This window comes from Apteryx mantelli, chromosome Z, assembly GCF_036417845.1.
Source record: "Apteryx mantelli isolate bAptMan1 chromosome Z, bAptMan1.hap1, whole genome shotgun sequence".
Lineage (NCBI taxonomy): Eukaryota > Metazoa > Chordata > Aves > Apterygiformes > Apterygidae > Apteryx > Apteryx mantelli.
The window spans coordinates 26,688,367-26,706,101 of record NC_090020.1 but is presented as its reverse complement, the minus strand read 5'-3'; the positions used below and the strand labels follow the sequence as shown (position 1 = coordinate 26,706,101).

Below are 17,735 nucleotides of genomic sequence, written 5' to 3'. Positions count from 1 at the left end.
AAGAGCCATAAAGGAGGATGGGTATTAAAAAGTCATGGATGTTATGCAGTGAGTCAAGTATGCTTATCTGATTTGTTGAACATGAGGTAGCCTCATGCCTCTTCACTGGCACTGAGCGGATCCCAGCTGTCCTTCCTCTTGGTGCTGCTGCCCTCCTCCCTACTGCTTGTCCTTCGCTTACAAAATCTCTTACAGCTTGGCCTCTCCTCTTTATTCACGTCCGAACTGGGCAGCTCGCAGAGCTCTGGTGGGCTCTGCAGACCAAATTATGCTGTTTTATACAGGAGATGGGATGGGGGGAATCTGCTTCTGACCTGCTCTGCAGCGATTGCTGAGGGTTGGAGCCCCAAAGCCACAGCCTCCACAGCTTCTTCTCTGGCATCTTCTCCCCCCTCCGCAAACTAAGGGACTCCTCAGCTGACTGGCTTCATCATGCATCTCTGCAAGGAAGCTTGTTCCACAGCTCTGTTCCTCTCCTTTACATGATTATGCCACTGATTTAAAAACTACTGACATAAATGAGTGGGAAAATTATCATCTAGTAAGTCTCACTTTCTGCATATACAAAGGCTTTGATAGCAGCACGTGATGTTACACAGTTGTCTAAAGTGTATCTGTGAAGTTCATTCTTTGGATTAGCAAAGGCAATTCCATAAAATCACTTAAAATATTCATCAAAAGAAGATGAAAATCCATATGTTTGTTTCAGCTTCTTGTTTGCTGAATCCAATCATGGTTAGATGAGATAGTAAGGTCCTTTATAAGTTGTGTTTTACTGGAAAGGATTTCACTATTGATTTAGTGGAGATGTTTTTGGCAAGACAGATGGGGACAACTTGTTTATAGATATGGATTTATTTAAATATTTTCTTGGAAGAGTAATACTACGAAAGGAAGTGGAGGGGGAATAGAAATCTGTATACTTTGAAGAAAGATGTGAGGAAGAAAAGTGATGTATTTGCCAATATGGAAAGGAAATACTGAAGATGTTAAAGAAAGCATACTTTAAAACTTGTATCTGATTTTCTGTTGCAAAGCAGGTTAACAAAAGGAACGAACTAGCTGCTCATCTATCATTTTGACACATAGGATTTAAAAAAAACAAAAGAAAGTAGTACAGTCGGTCATGCAAAATGACTAGCTGTACCTGGCAGGATATTGCAAGGCCTGGATACTGGGTGCAAAGTTCTTGGAGTAAATTCCCTAGAAAGAAATTTACCACAGTAATGCAAAATATGAATACAGCCACCAGCTCAGCAGAATGCATACTTAATGGTGGATCTGAAGCCTTTGTTTTGCTTTTAAAAATTTGCACCTATTGTCAGATATCCCAAATACTCTGTTTCTCTTTGTGATTCTTACAGATGGGAAATATTTTTGTTTTCTAAAGTTGTACTAGGGTTTTCTGTACTGTGGGTTAGGTCACTGCACATTATTTACTGGGCTCTCCACTCTTCAGTATTTCTGTGACTCTGGTGACTCTGTAAAGCTATGCAGAATGTAAATGTTCAGACATGCAGTCAAGCTACCATGCATTAGCTGAGGTGTAGCAAGTGTTTTTAGTGTGCACCAGAAACAGATCACTGTGGAATTAGGGCTTTGAGCTCTCATGGATTAGGTGATAGTTGCCCTACCCTTCTGCTGGAGGCCACCATCCCTATAGCAAATGGGAAGATGTTCCCGTGCCTCAGCTACTGTATGCCAGTCTGGCGCATTAATTTAAGTCGTCAGTTAAAGGTATATTTTGTGCTGATAATGTTGACAAAGAACTGCCATGGCTGGACTGAGGGATTTTGATATTTATAGGAGGTGGTGAGTTTGAAAAAGTGGGGGCAGAAGGTGACGGATAACTGGGAGTTTAAAGCATAGTACAAGAATGGCCATAGCATGTCAGACCAAGTATCTGTCCAGACAATTACCTGACGTCTGACAGCGGTGAGCAATAGATGTCTAGTAAAGACTGTACAGTCATACCACTGCTTCTAGCCCCTGGCAACTTACGGTTCAAGGACTTCCTAAGCTGCCAGCAGTGCCTTGTATGCAGCAATCCTTGGCTGACTGCTTTTCTATGACTTTGTTATTTTCTGAACCTACACAACCTCTTAAAACCCACAAAATCCAGTGTTATGTCATGTTCAAAAGGTTCTCTATGTCTCTCTCTTTCTTGGAAGAGGCATGAAAAGTCATTGACCTTTTCTGTGCCACTTGTGACTTTATGGACCTCTGTCATATATCCTTTTAGTCATCTTTTTCCAGGATAAAGAATCCTCTGGGAGTTCACGCAGCTAAGAGGTGCAGATGTCGCTGCTGTTTGCTCAGTGGGTGTGCCCTGGAGCTCTTGGCTTAATCATCTTTTAATGCAAACTCACGTAACTTAGAGTTGCCTTATGTTTGAGTCAAAAGAATGAAGGTGCAAAATTACAATAGACAGAAGGCAGTTTTTCAAGCAGCGTTGTTTTCTTCTGCACAATTAAAAAATTTTTTGAAAAAAATCCTTCAAGTAAGAGAAATAAGGGGTGACATATCATCACTTGAAATCTGAATTGGATGAATAAACTTGTAAGAGTAAGATTTGAGAGCTTTAGTAGAGAGGAAAATCGCAGTAAGTACAAAGAACTGGGATGAAGAAGAGAGAGAAGCAAATGCATATGCTGATATGGAGTAGAGCATATTGTGCTAGTGATCAGTATTTTAAATATAGTTTTGTGACTTAAGCCTTTCTTTTTTTTAACATGAAAGCCCATCAATATACTCAGGCGTTGCCTGAAGCATTTATGCTTATGTCCATTGACCAAAGCTAAACATGAGATCTGTGGTTTTTTTCCTACTGTGTGTTGTGTTCCGTACTGTCATATATGATTATAATCTTTTTATAAGGGCTTTTCAATCATAATATTTAATAAACTAGAATTAGGTATGTAGTCTTACCGTCCTCCTTTGGACTGCATTACAAGCCAGAACTTGATTGTCATCAATCACTCAAGATTGTCCCAGAAGTGGAGTTCACTTCTTTGAAATGTATTGCCATTGCATAGAATTTTTTTCTGAAGTGAAGTCCTAAGCTGTAGCAGTTTTGGATGGGATTTGTGTACTTTTAGAGACTGCAGATATCTTTAAATGCAGCCTCTTGTTAGCATCAGTATGACAAGTAATTAAAAAAAATTTGGTTTTAATTTTTTTTTGGGGGGGTGGCATCTTCTTCAGGTTCTCTAAGGCAAATGAAGTTACTTTCACATGGAAGCTGTCCACTTAAACAGACTTCTTTATTTGCTTAAAAGTAGGCTTGTACTTAAAGGTATCGCTTGAGCCGAGGGACACCCAAGTGTTCTGTAAACTGAGCTTCGCGGCATCACAGTGAGGCTAGCGACCGTTTCTCTCGTGCTGTAGCCTTGGTGCTCAAATGAACCGTGACTCTCTCAGCAAGCTAATGATGGATGCATGATTAAAATGCAGGTCTCCACTTTTGATCTCTTATGCAAATTATTAAAGCTTTCCTTTCTGAAAGGGTTGAAGTGAGAAGCATAGTAAAAATTACTCCATTCAGCTTGCCCAGTTGAGGATGCGTGCAGTGTTTCCTAGTGTGCTGTCTTGGATCCTCTGTATTTGAAACATGGGTAGATGCAGTTGTATGCGAAGAAACAGTTAGTTTCAGTGTAACTTCCTTGGGCAGAACATTCTGCTCATTTTAACAAAGAATGAAAACCAGAATAGTGTTCCCCAATCTGTAAATGATTTCTAAAGGAAACAAAAGGGAAAAAAAATGAAGTCCCTGGAAGTGTTAGACATGGCTTTATCTATAAGGACCACAGTTTGATGCTGTGGTTTCTGGCTTTTGTTTTAATGGGCAAGATCTTAAGATGTTGCGGTGCTCTATTAGAGCTCTATTAGAGCAGTACTAAAAATAGCAGTGCCTTGACATGAATTAAGAACATTTGAATGCTTATTGTATGTATAAAGCTTAGTGTCCAAGAATTAGAAAAGGCGGACATGTCTCAGCAACCTCCACAGTAAATACACTTGGAAAAGAATTACAAAAATCCCTACATTTCATATGTGAACTTTCTGAAGAGTTAGACATTTCATCTGCTGCTTTCAAATGCTTTCCTGATAATTATATAAGTGAAACTAAATGGCTGCTGCAAGCCTTATTCACACAAACTGTTGATAAAGGACAAAAACATACCCAGTTATCATTGGAGAGGGGAACCACTTTTTTTGCCCCAAAAGTCACTTTGCCTCTGATCTTTCAGGCGTCATCCTTAAGGGAGATCTACAGAACACCTCCAGAAGAGACTGGGAACTAAATTCCTAATAGCTCTGCTGTATGCTACAAGTCATAAACATGAGAGTGGTTTCACCTGACAGGCCATAATTTCATACTTGTTCCCACAGTCAAACTCATATTCCACATACTACAAATTACCTGTTTCCTTCCCTTGGGAAGTAATTTTATCACCCTCTTCCTCCCAAAATCTTTTCTAATCCATAGATAATAACTAAATTGCTTCCCATATCATCTGACACGTATGTAATTAAACTCAGGACAATTGTTCCCTGCTTGTATAGAGCTTTGAAATTTGCTTCTGCTTCTGTTTCTGACCTGGAGAAAGGCTTTATGCCCAAAATATTTCATTAGACTAACTAAAAAAGATTACTTTTACCTACATGCCTTGTCTTATATTGTTGATATTAGGCATGTGCGTACTTCTCCCTCTTGATCTGTGGTGCTTTGGGGAGGCTTGTTTTTGGAAATGTGATACTCAGTTTGAATCATTTCCAGTGCTTGCATATCATGTAATTTTGTGCGTTTTCTGTGTGCCTACAAATTCAGTTAAAAGGAATAGTCAATATACAGGAAATTCAGAAAATCTGGCACAATATGACTTTTTTTTTTGTTGCTGAACCATGTTTTTACTTCTTATCTATCTTGCTTACATCTCTGTTTCTCATTGACTATTGCTGTTTGCCCCCTGACTTTCTTCCGAAACCTCTGGGCAAGGGAGGTGACTCATTTTGGGGGGCATGCAACAGACAGTGTATGTAATAGAGGATGTCTCTAGCTTTACAATTTATAAAGTCAGTTGGGGTTTTTCAGACTGTTATAAACATTGTTGTGATCTCCTCCAATTACTTTGTTAATGCATTTTACTGTGTGCCCATTTTTTCCAGCTTTTCCATTGCAGCTGGAAAAGTAGATTCCTACAAACATGCTGTCTATTATTTTAGTGTATAGGCCTAATTTCAAAATAAAGGGGTAGCACAAAATGTGCAGCTGCCTAGGAAGGTGTATAGGTACCCCAGGTGTTTACTGGGAACTCTTCATTTTCTTAAAGGTAAGCTCATGCCATGCAGATTGTTTGAATTGGGAACTTCTAAGGCATTTGAAACATTGCCCTGAAATTAATAGCTCTAGTAGTTAATGGCCAGCTTGGCAGCAAGTAAAAGTGTACATGTCACACTGGAAATTTGCTTTACACTGCTTTCTGTGCAGTAATTATAACCACTTATGAGCCTTCTAATACGGATTTGTTGTCCCTTCCCCTTCTGCTGGGTTTCTCGCTGCCCTTTGATCGCATACCAGACAAGCCCATGTGCCAGGAAAGCAGCAGGAACCAGTGTGGCACTGTATTACATGAAGAAATATTTTTCCTGATGTGTGTAGGGTTTCCCCCCCCCCCACCTGCACCCCTTTTTTTATTGGTGATTATATACTCTGAAATTAAACTGTGTGGTGATAGGCCAGAGCTACAACTCGCAGTGTTTGATAGCCAAGAGCAACAGAAGTACAGTTTCGTCTGGTTTCTTTGCTCTTTTTTTTTTCTTGCTTTTGGACAGACATGTAACTAGGTTCCCTTAAAATACATTTTAAAGGAAGCATTAATTTCTTTGCACAGTACGGAAGTAAGCTTGTATTGTTTACCAAGTTGTCAGAAGATGCAGTGGTGAGCGAGGAGTTTTACAACCAGCTTGTGTTTTCCTACAATAATCATTTCACATCAGGAAAGCATGAAGTATCTTGGTGTATTTCTCTCATTTTGGGTGGCATCAGAAGATGTTTTGAAGACTCCTAAAAGGCTCCTAAAATCTGATGCCTTTTCAGGTAGTCGGCCCCGTGCTGAGGAACAGGTAAGTGTACTGCTTGCTGCTCAGTGCGTACTTGTGGCTGAGGATATTCAGCTATTCTCCCTTTGTTTTACGGTGCATATGCTTCCAGTTTGTGCCAGTACAGAGCAATGTAAGTTCATGTGAATGTGTAACTGCTTATTGCTATAGAATAAAGGCACAACTTAAAAGTGGTGAAGGAAGATGTGAGGAAATTGGAGATTTTCCTGCCTGTTCTGGGAGTCGTTGCCATCTGTCCATGGCAATGGTTTACTGTCCACCCAGCTCAGCTACCCACCAGGACAAAACTTACAGGTAATCACTGTACTTAGTGGCAGTGCAAAACAAACTGGTTCATTCTAAGGTAGTTATTTAAGCCAAGGTGGCTGACGTGATGAATATGAGAAATACTTTCCTGTTTGCTTATGTTAAGGAAGGGGTACATGAGGAGAAATCTGAACTGTGTGGAAGGCAATAGCATTACTCCTGCAAAAGGATGTGAATACGTTTAGTATTCCAGCAGAGAGGTGCTAACAAGCACCTAGTGAGCTGCGGTATCCAAAATGCTCTACCTGAATGTATTTGGAGCCTCACTGGTATTGATGAGCTGGAAGTAAGTGTTTCTATGTAACCCTAACTAAAAACTGTAGTGAATACAGTAATGGATTTGCAAAAATTGTGTAATACTCTGTTGAAGGGTGAAGGCCAAGAATTTCAAAAATACCAACAGAGCAGCCCATTTGAATGATGTAGCAAAAATGTTACGTTAGCAGATTTGCATTGAATTCTGTACAACTTTAATGGCAGCATTAATCAGTTGAACATTGTGCAAGAACTTGACTTTTACTGAAATCACTCTGAAGTAAGCTGCAAAGTGAAATACAAAAACTGATCTGTATAGTACAGTGGAATTGTAAGAGCGGACTCCTGCTTGTCCTTGTTGATGGCATCATCAAAAGCAGATACCTAGACTGTGGAGCTCCTTCATGAGAGCTCCCACTCCCATGGGTTTAGGAGATCCTGGTGACGGGAGCCAGCCCTCTCTGGTTTCCTTAATTGCAATGGTCTCCTGGATCCTTTGTTTTCTATACTTGAAAGAAGATGCAACCTTCTTTGGTATTTTTAAAGGAGCATAGTGTAGGCATGGGTCAAAGGGAAGGAGCAAACCTTGGTTGTGGGTGGAGAAAGTGAAAGTGAAAAAGCTGAAAAAACTCAGATGAATGGGAGTTTGCAAGAAAATGTGGCATTTAAAAAGTTCAAGCAGATTTCCCCCCACGCATGCACATTATACTCAAGCTGTATTTGCAGAGCCAAGTAACTGCACTATTCTCTAGGGCATTACTGGTTATACTGCTACTATTGCACTTGCATTTGTGTGGTGCTGTCTGAAAACTTCCACAGAATGGAAGGAAACAAAAAAGTCAGTAATTTAAATCAGTTTATCAGTGTGTCTCAATTTAAAAGAAAAGCCAATAGCTGCTCTAAAGGATAAAAAAGATCATTCTTTCAGCTAGAGAATTTCAAATGACACAGGAAGAGGGAAGGAAGTGTGGAAATAGTTACTCATGTTGTACTGAAAACTATATGCTAAATTTTTGATTGTACTAAATATCTTGTTATGGTTGCATTGCTTCATTTTTATTTTGTAAGGGGGAAGATGTTGATTCTGCAGGCTGCTTTCCACCCATCCCTGGGGTGACTGGTGTTTGCACTTGAATGGGATTCTTAGAAAACCTTTACAGTTAGCAAAATGAAGCTTGCAAAGGAGGATTAATGTTTTGTAACATATGAAACAAAATATGCTTGAAATATCACATCAGTGCTTTCTGTGTCTGCTGTAATGAATGGCTTTCAATTACCATTACTTTTTCCTTTAAAGTGGCAGCAGTATTAAGATGAAGCCTTAGTAGATAAAACTGTGGCATAACCAGTCTGGATTTAGTTTATATTGCTGAGCAATTAAAAGACTTATTAACTCTGTTTCACTTTATAGTCAGTGCTGCATATAAATGCTGCATCTGAAAACTTTTTAAGCAAGTCTAAGAAGTTTGGTATCCAAAACATGAAAATTCTCACTGCTGGGTCAGATTTTTTTTTTAATAAAAGGATAGTTTGATATCTGGTTCAGTTAGACATGAATATTGCCTTTGAATTAGTTGAAAAGCTCCTTCTCTATTAAGTTTTTAACCCTGCTTCTGAAACATAAAAAGTGATTAAGATTTTATTGTTGGGAGATGTTTAGTTGAGTTTAAAAGCACTTGTGGTGAAAGAAAGCTATTCCACAGTGCTCATAAAACTTTGGACAGTTAAGTTTGAGAGCAGAGGATTAGATTTGTGGAGTAGTTTCTCAAAGCACAGAAGGGAGAATGGTGAAAATCAATTTGCTGTGAGGAACAGGTGCAAGGAGCACTGGATAGCTGCTGGGGGATTTGGCGTAATTTTTGCACTGGGGGCTGGCTGCCCCAGTTAATGTTTCAGTGCCTTTATCTTCATTGTGTGTACATCTGGAGTTGCATTGTCTCCTTTGAAAGGGTAATCCAGCCTGTTCAGTAACGACAACCCCACTTGCCTTGAAACAGTGAAGTATCAGATTTTGCAGCGTGTGAGACAAAAGGCTCCTTTGCTGCTTCTCCGAATAAGATTACAGTTGTCGTGTTTCTCCTTCACCAGTGTGCCTGGCACTTCAGAGTATAGCTTTAGACTTCCCTTTGTTAATGGAAGAGAAAGAGGATCTTTATGGCCTTTCCTCTTTGGTAGTTCTTATTTTTATAGTTCATTTTGCTATTTAATATGCATGACTTCTGCTTAAGCCCTTTCAGAATTTAGTTGGGAGGTCAGGTTTCAGTTAGCTGAAACTTGAGCAACCTTCTCAAAAATCCCATCCCTAAGAAACGTTAATAAAAAAATACATGCCAGCTTTGTGAATATTCCTTACAATACAATGCAGCCGGAAGAAAGCTTGAGGAAATAATTGTATGCAGTTTTGTATCTCTTAAAGTAAACCAGGGAAGTGTGGTAGGTTAAAGCTATTGGAGAGTAATATTTTTAGTCAGCTTTTCTCCCTGGTTGCTCCAGAAAAAGATGGAACCAGAATACTAGTAACTGAAATAAAAATAGTGCCCTATTCAGGGTGATAAGTACGAAGATCTGGAACTGTCACGCTGCTTCCAAGCTTTGCGTCCAAACCCAGGCGTCTCAGCAAGGAGACAAACCATGAGGCTTGCTGAGCAAGGATGCAGATGACTTGCCTACAGGATCATTCCAGACACACCTTTATTGGCAACTAAGTCCTGCTGCGAGCAAATTGGAGCTTGCAGGCTCTGTATGCGTCCGCTAATTAAAAGTTGCATCAGAGTAGAAAAAGTGAATATAAATAAAGTTGCGTCTGGTACTTTATTAAATGCTTTTTAGTGCTTCTAATATGAAATGAAGACTTCTCTTTCAGTCTCTTCAATAAAAGAAAACAATGAGGAGTTTGTTCAGCTTCTGCGTGCAGAAGAAATACATTTAGGCATTCTTTGCATAGCTGTGGGCGAGAGGGGGTTGCTGGCTTTCTCATTGTTCAGCAAGTCATTTCTTAATTGCACAATACAAATTAACTGTAAAAACATTCAATTAAAAACACCTAGTGGAAATGTTGAGAAATGGTCTGTGCTTTACTGGGTCCCTGTACCAGATTCTTCTGACTTTAATTTTGTTAATGAAATTATATGTACTGTTGTTTTGCACTGTTACACCGTGGCGAATGACCAGTAGCTACTGTGTGACTGGTGCTGCATAAATAGCTGCTAAGGAGAATGCATGTGACTTGAAATTGATGTTTTTTTCTGGTGTAATGTACTCTCCATTCTGAAGCCCTGTCTCTTATTTTTTCTTTTCCCCCCTCTGTGTGTGTGCGTGTTGCAGTGACTTTATAACATGCAAGACACTGATCCCCGGGGGAGCTCCCCTGCTTTCCTTCAGCCTCAAAATGGGAGCAGTCACAGGTCGTCTGGGTATGTTCCAGGCAGAATTGCCCCTCTTCGCCCCCCACCGCCTTCTCAGAGCCACGCTTCAGCCGAATTTACCTCCGCCAGACAAGAAGCCCGGGCAACGTTTGCATCCTTGCCAGCGGAGCAGCACCGCCGCCGGGCAGAAGCCAACAGGCACAAAAATACTCTGATTTGCTTTGTCATTTCTAGCTTTTCGCTTTTTGTTGCACTGGGGATTTTTTTGGGAATAGCTTCAAAATATGCTCCAGATGGTAAGTTCTTGTGCAAACAAACTCATCCTAGAAGTTAAAGTCCGTATGAATTTAACTCAATAATTCAACATCAGAATAGTATTAAAGGTTTAGCACAAAAATGTGATACTTGCTGTAATTTTAACAGGGGGAAGATGCAGTCCTTGGGTATTAAGCTCAGCTCCTTTTTCTGTTATTGGTGTCACTTTTTTATATGTTTTTATTATGAATAATTTGATTTACTTGAAGGAAGAAGGCATAGCAATAAATAAAGATAATGGGGGTAGGGAAGCATGTGCTGAATAGGTGTAATTATTTTTGTATGTCAAAGAAGCTGTCTGATATTTTCGCAAATTGCAGACAAAATGAAATACTCACTGTTTGAGCAGTGACTAAGGAAGATAGTAAAAAAGCATTCAAGTAAAATACCCTGAGTATGTGTTTGCTTTGTTTTTAAACAAATTGAACAGGCAGCTCTCTGTATCAGCCCAGATTTTTAGCTGATCTTGGAAGTCTGGATAACTTTCAGGGAATCTGGGGCAGGGGGGAACCACATGTGCCAGTGGTGAAAAAGCATGAGCAGATGATCTTACTAACTGCTCACCGCTAGCTAGATATGCCTCTGGCAAAATATTGCTGAGGCTCATTATGAGATGCAGTTGGTAAAGGTTGGTAGTATATTTTGGGGAGTGGCTTTTTTTGTTGTTTTTTTTTTTTAATGTAGAATTGGGTTTCTAAAAGCTAAGTGTTCTGAACTGAAACTGGTTGACAATGACTATTGTGTGACAACAGGCTTAGCCTCTTGAATGGCTTTTGACATAGTAATAGCAAAGGTTCTGTTTCCCAAGTTAATACGATGTGTGGTGAACAAATTAGTTAACAACTGATTGAAGATTTCAGATAGCAATATTAAATGGATGCATATGTCTTACTGGAACACGCATGGTGATGGGTTGCAGAGATCTCTTCTTGAGTGAAGTTATAAAATTTGTATTTTCACAACAACGGTGCAGGAAAACAGAAAATTGAGGAAGTGGTAAATGGCAGGTTAGTGCTACCTTGTGACACAGATCACTGGTAATGTGGGTCCAGATTTGCAGTGAGTACTTCAGTACAGCCACATGCAAGAGAGATAAAGGTGATTTAGTCAGTTGACTGAGAAATATCTTGGGAAGAAAATCTTCCGGCTTTGATATCAAGATGTTAAAGCTTGCTGTTGCTAATTAACTAAAATTTGCAAGTTTTGGTGGATGTTTTAGTAAAAGAGGTGAGGTTTTATTATGTGTTGTGGACTATGATAAATAGTGGTCCCTTCATGCTTCACAAACTTCTGATGTGAAGATGGTTCCCCCCCCCCCTTTTAATATAAATGTTTTTGGCATACTTTTGCATCATTTGTAGTAGTTTACTCCTGAGTTGTACAGATCTTTTGCACTGAACATTTAGGTGTCGTTAGCACACGGTTGATGGATCACCAAGGATACTCAGGATGTTGCAGGAAGAGTAGTTGTGATTCAACCGATAACTTTTTTTTTTCCTGTGTCTATTGTTATGACTTATGTAAAGACTAAGGAATAATCCAAGGTCATGACTGCTTTCCTTCAACCTCTCATTGCTCCCTTATGGAAGTCCAGCTAGTTTTCAAAGTTAGTCATTGCGTTGTGTTTTTCTGAAGTTCCCCTGCATCATCTTTTAAAAGAAGTAGTATGCACTCTTTGGGAACCTTAACAAAAGAGAAATTCCACACAGGCACCAATGAAAATCTGACTGACTGGAAACTTAATCTCGCGGTATTGCTGTTGCAGCAGCTCCCCAGAAGACTTTTGACAGGCAGGAATTTTAATACCCGCAGCTGAAACCCAGCAGGTGCAGTATTAAAGTTAGCGGTACCAGTTCCAGCTAGGTGCGTTCTTGTTAAAGGGTAATCAGAAATCCATATTGTCGATACTTTTCGTGGCTGTTTAACAGGCCACAGAGGGAATGTGAGATTTAGTAGTAATTGCCTGTAAATCCTAACCCTCCGGCATACCTTCCCAGCAGGGAAAAGGATGCTTGTCTGCATTTCTGTGCCTGCCTCTCTTGTTTCCTCCTTGCTTTTAGCTTCCTGCCGGCGTCGTTATCTTCAAGCCGTGGAGCCCTGGAGATCACGGAGAGCACTGGAAACGCGGTTTCCCTCTCCGGGCCCAGCAGCGTGTGCTGCAGGGCCAGGGTTGCGAGGAGGAGAGGGTTTTTTGGAGGAAAGCTCTGCTTGGCCTTTGTAGTGCTCGGCTGGAGCTTGCCCAGAGTAAACAGGATCCTCAGAAAACATAGCTGCCAAACCGTGATAAACTTCTGCTGAGCATAATATAACACTGATAATTTTTTCCCAGAGGCCTGGAAAAGTCCAGACTTGGTGGCTAAGCAGGTAGAAAGCAGCTATTTAACTGCATGTTGAGAACTGTTTCCTGCCTTTTCTCCTGCCAGATTTCATATCCGTGCTCCAACATGTGGAAGGTTCTAGATTTTTTTTTTGTATTTTTTTTTTAACCACTTACAAAAATACCACATTTTTTTCCCCTAAACCTGCTAGAAGCAACTAACAGCTGACCAGAATTTTGTTAAAATTTACAGAAATGCTCCAAAGCAGAGACTTGACCTGGAAAATTTTCAGCTTGAGCGGTTAGCCAGGCTGTAACTGCCTAACATTTTCCGTTATGTGTTTCTGTTTTCATTTAACCTTAACCGTGGAGGCAATGACTGTGGACTGTAAAATCTAATTGGTAATTTTGGAGGTAATATATGGTGAAGTACTAAACATATGATGTTTCCCTGCAGCCCAGTGGAATTACTAAGGAAGAATTTCAAAATGCTTTTGCTGAGCACATCTGATTTGCTTGCCAAAAAGCTGATCCACGTGCTTTAAAAGCATACTCGCATTACAGGAGTGCTCAGTTTTGATTCTGATGGGCATGTCGTCTTTGTTAAAATGCAATGTGCAATAGAGTCGGGGCGGGGGGGATTGTTGCTTAGTTATAATGATATTCCTCATCTTTCTGACTCGACAGAAAAATGTACTAGATCTTACGTGAATCATAAAATGCAGAAATCATCAAGTTGCTGACTCATGGACACATTTCCCTCTGCTGCCGGCCAGGAAATAAGTGTTTCTTCACAGTGCGTGTGTGTAGTGTCTGGGGGAAGGGGCTTAGTGATCCTGCATGAGTCAGGTCATGACACGTGTGTTTTTTTCAGCAACTGCTAGGCAGTCTTGCAGATATCCACGCTCTTAGATTTTTGGCTTCCCACCATCTACTGAATTTCTTTTTTTTTTTTAATGATCTCTTCTTATGCTCCCCAAAAATATTTTTTTAATTTATTTTTTATTATTTCTGTATTATTTCTTACATGCCTTTTGGCCCTACTCAATTCTGCTAATTTTTCCCACTGGTAGTAAAGGCTTAGTTTCTGTGGGTTTCCTGGACTGGAAAGCCTTTGAAATGTGAAGAGTAACAGCAAAGGAAATAACACTTCTGTCAGCAAAGCTAAGGCTTGTGCTAAGTCTGTGTGTAGGTTTTGCTTTCTCTAGATTTTGCAAGAACAGGCTATTGCTGATAGCTTCCTCCCCAAGTTGCACTGTTTCAGATGTGTGGGCTTTTTTCTTCAGAAGATAAGATGTGAAAAAAACTTCATAGGCTCCACTGCTATGGAGTCTTGCTATTTTGACTGTTACTCTCGGTTGGGCTGTGAACCTGTTTATTTTGGCATCTCTTTGGTTGTGTTTTGCTTTAACAAAAACCTTTGCCGTCCCTTTTGTTTCCCCCACTTTTTTAGAAAATTCGGGAAATATACTTCCAGTCTGTGCATTGTATGTCTATGCTGCTGCATTACAGCAGCTGTTTATGCTCTGTCTCCTTTTCTGGCCTCATGGTATGGTGTTGTTGCCTTTGTATTGCCAAACTTTTCATGGGGTTTCAACAGCGATGGTGCGACTCTGCTCCACCTACTGTATAGCCTGGTGTTTAAGCTAACTTCTTAAGGAGTGCAAATGGCAAGTCTGAACCCACAATTCCTCGCTTCCTAGGAAGCCTTCCAGGAAGGTATTGTACATAGTATGTGAAATATGCCTTGTCCCTATTTCGGAGTTACCTGCAAACCTGGACCTGAAGCAGTGTTTGGGATGCTCAAGAGCAGGAGGGGATCAGCCTTTCTCACACAGGTGCCTGTGACCTCGAGGGAGGTGAGATTTGCAGGTGCCTTATAGCCATGTTAGTGTTTTGGGTAGCTGCCCTGGGACGTCCTGCACTCAGTACGACTCTTGCAAATCCGAGTGCTTGTCACTTACGCACCTGATCCAGACATTCCGGAAAAATATTAGATGTTGCGCTGGGGTTTCAAAGTGCGGTGTATGGCAACAGTTCAGTCTGTATGTGGTCCTCAGGGACTGAAATTTAGGCATAGGAATGCCTTCCTTCCTGTAAAAGTTTAGCCACTTTTCCTGCAGCCTTTTGGCTGCTCAAACGCAAATTGCAGCACCAGTCTCTGAAGTACTGTAACCACAGAAGGTGATGGGAGTCCTTTATAGGTGACTGACACCACCTTACGTGTGTTCATCTTAATGTTCCCTTGACTGCTATAGTCCTGTTGGTGGCAGGTTATTTTTAAAAACTGAATTTCACATTGTATTGCAGAGAATTGTCCAGACCAGAATCCCCGTCTTAAAAACTGGAGCCCTGGACAAGATCCTGAAAAGAGAGTTTTTATCAAAAAGGGGGATTTGTTTCGTCTGGATTCAGATGCTACAGTACACTCTATAGTTATACAGGATGGAGGTATGTAATGGCAAGATAAAAAAGAAGCTTCAATTGACTATATACTTTTTATTTTGTGATTATATGCAAAGTGCATTGGAATTTTATATTGCAGCTTATTGACCAGATCCTCTGCTTTTACTTTTCTGCCAGCTACCAAGCCAGAAGCATCAAACATTAAAAGGATGAATGAATGCTCTCATGCCCTTTCAGTGGGGCAATCACATGATTTTCTGTAAGATATAGTAAATGAAGGCTTGTGTAGTAGCTTTCCAGGTACAGGATCTGATTGTCTTCTGGTGTTAGTCATGGTGTGTTAGCAATTCTACCAAAAGGGCAAAAAAAAAACCCATGAGGAGGAATAAACTCACCAAATTCTCAGAAAGATAAATCACAGTTAGTAGGAGTTACTTTCCAAAGTATTCTTAAACATATTTAAAAGCTTACATGCTCATTTCATGTGGGTGGAAATTAAATCTTTTCTAACTTTTCTGTTACTCTTACTGGAGAACTGGGTTCTTTGAGTCTGCTTTGATATTACTTTGACTTACGAAAATATGTTTTCCTTTAGGGTTACTTGTGTTTGGGGATGATAAAGAAGGTTCTAAAAATATTACTTTGAGAACTCGTTTTATCCTGATAAAGGATGGTGGAATGCTTCATGTTGGAGCAGAGAAATGCCGCTATAAATCCAAAGCAACTATTGTTTTGTATGGGAAATCAAATGAAGATGCTGATGTGCCGGAATTTGGCAAAAAATTTATTGGTGTGGGCCCCGAAGGGACGCTGGAATTGCATGGGCACCAGAAGGTATCATGGACTCTTCTGTCAAAGACTATATATTTCTCAGGGCTGGCCTATGGTCATCATACATTTAAAAAGAATTTTTCCCGAGGACTAAATGTGAGAGTGATCAATCAAGACACAGCAGAGGTTTTGGAAATATTAAAGTTTGATACTCATCAGTTTTCAGAAGAAAGCTTGAAACTCCAGAACTTGCTGAAAAAAGAAAGTCCTGGTCGCATTGTTGCTATTGCTGTAGGAGATTCAGCTGCTAAAAATCTACTGAAGGAAACTAGACTGACTATTCAAAATCTTCTGGGAAGTAAGTTTGTCGCGGGATTGAGTTACAGGTAAATAATTTATTTTACCTTTTGTGTTGAGTAAAGTTTAGATAGACCTTCTACCCTCTTTTGGGGATTTGTCAAACTTTGTGTCTGTCCTTAAAATCTTACAAGGATTAATTATCAGCGTAGTATTTTGATAATGCAGAGACTGGTAGTTAACAGATATCTGTATGATAGGTTTTATTACTTATTCGTAATTACTGTCTTTTGCTGTTCTTTATAGAAATTAAAATTGGGTACAGTGAGGAGTTATTTCCTTTCAAACACACAGATAGCAAATAGGTGCTAGGTGAAGCTTTTAATGCATACGATTTGATATTTGGGGGTGCAAGGAATGACAAGCTAGAGAAGGACTACAGAGAAGGGGAGTTGATCAGGTATATCAAACTACTCTGTACATCCTGTCCATGCCTGTGCACTGTTGAAACCAAAGTGCGTTACCCCTTAACTTATACTTCAAGGGAAATGGTCTATAAAAGTATTTTGTTATTGAAGTACATTTGTAAGGTGTTTTTGTAGTTTTTGCCATTACTTTCTTTCAGTCCGTTGGGGCTCAAATGGTGGGACAAATAATAAGATATAATAGTACAGGTATAAGAAGAGTTACGTAGTTATAGTGACAGGTGTTAAAGCAGGAAACTTAAAACTACTGTGCCATTCATTCTGTTATTGTAAATGACTTTTTGCAGTGCATGTTTTGACTCTGGCTTGCTGCTGTACAGGTTCACAATAAGTGTGAAAGGGTTACCAAATCTCCTAGTTGTTCACCAGCTCTTCAGCTTCCGTAAAGATGGCTTTGTATAACCTCTTTTTGCTTTCAGAAAATCAGTAGTTTAGTTTTTCTGTTCCATTTTTACCCCTCCTTATCCCCTAAAGTCTGGATTCCAGTTATTTTTCCTTCCTCTGCTTTGACAAAGGAGTGTCAGAATATCAATCAAGATTACATATTACAACCTTGATTCCCTTCAGAAACATGTTCTTAAAAATAGCTGTGTAAAGATCTGGTCCTGTGGAAAGTGCTTTCAAGCCTGCTTGTGAAGCAGTTTCGTTAGAGGTACTGAGATCTACGTGTCCCGGAATAAGTACCTCTTCTGAAAGTCAAAAAGACCACGTGAAAGTTGTTTTCAGTACCTGTGCAGCCTGCCTTAATCGGGATGACGGGTTCTGGTGTTCGTCTCTGCCTGTGACAGCCACAGCAAGTAATCTAAAATGAGGAACTTCTTTAACCTGCTGCCGTGAAGTAGATATCTTTTTTTTTCTCTCTCTCTTTTCTGAACTGATTCCTGTCTATTTTCATTAGTATTAAGAGACTCTTTAAGCACATAAAACTGTGTTGTTCTGCTCTCTGCAGCAGAAGATGGACAAGCAACTCATTTCTTGATGGTCACCAAGGAAAAGCAAGGTCATTTTGTTAAACTTGTAAAGCTAGTAAAACAGAGTTCAGCATGATGATAAATACCACATTATGTCCTTCTCCACTTCTGTCTCTTCATCCAA

At 39.9% G+C, this 17,735-nt stretch overlaps 1 protein-coding gene across 2 annotated transcripts in view; it reads left to right on the top strand.

The window, feature by feature from the left end:
- The first annotated feature begins 15,738 nt into the window (after positions 1–15,738).
- CEMIP2 (cell migration inducing hyaluronidase 2) overlaps positions 15,739–17,735 on the top strand; it is a 30,530-nt gene continuing 28,533 nt past the window's right edge. For both annotated transcript variants that reach the window (XM_067315659.1, XM_067315658.1), the window contains exon 1: positions 15,739–16,244. In XM_067315659.1, coding sequence (XP_067171760.1) covers positions 15,766–16,244 — 479 coding nt within the window. In that variant the 5' untranslated portion in view covers positions 15,739–15,765. The remainder of the gene's footprint in view (positions 16,245–17,735) is intronic.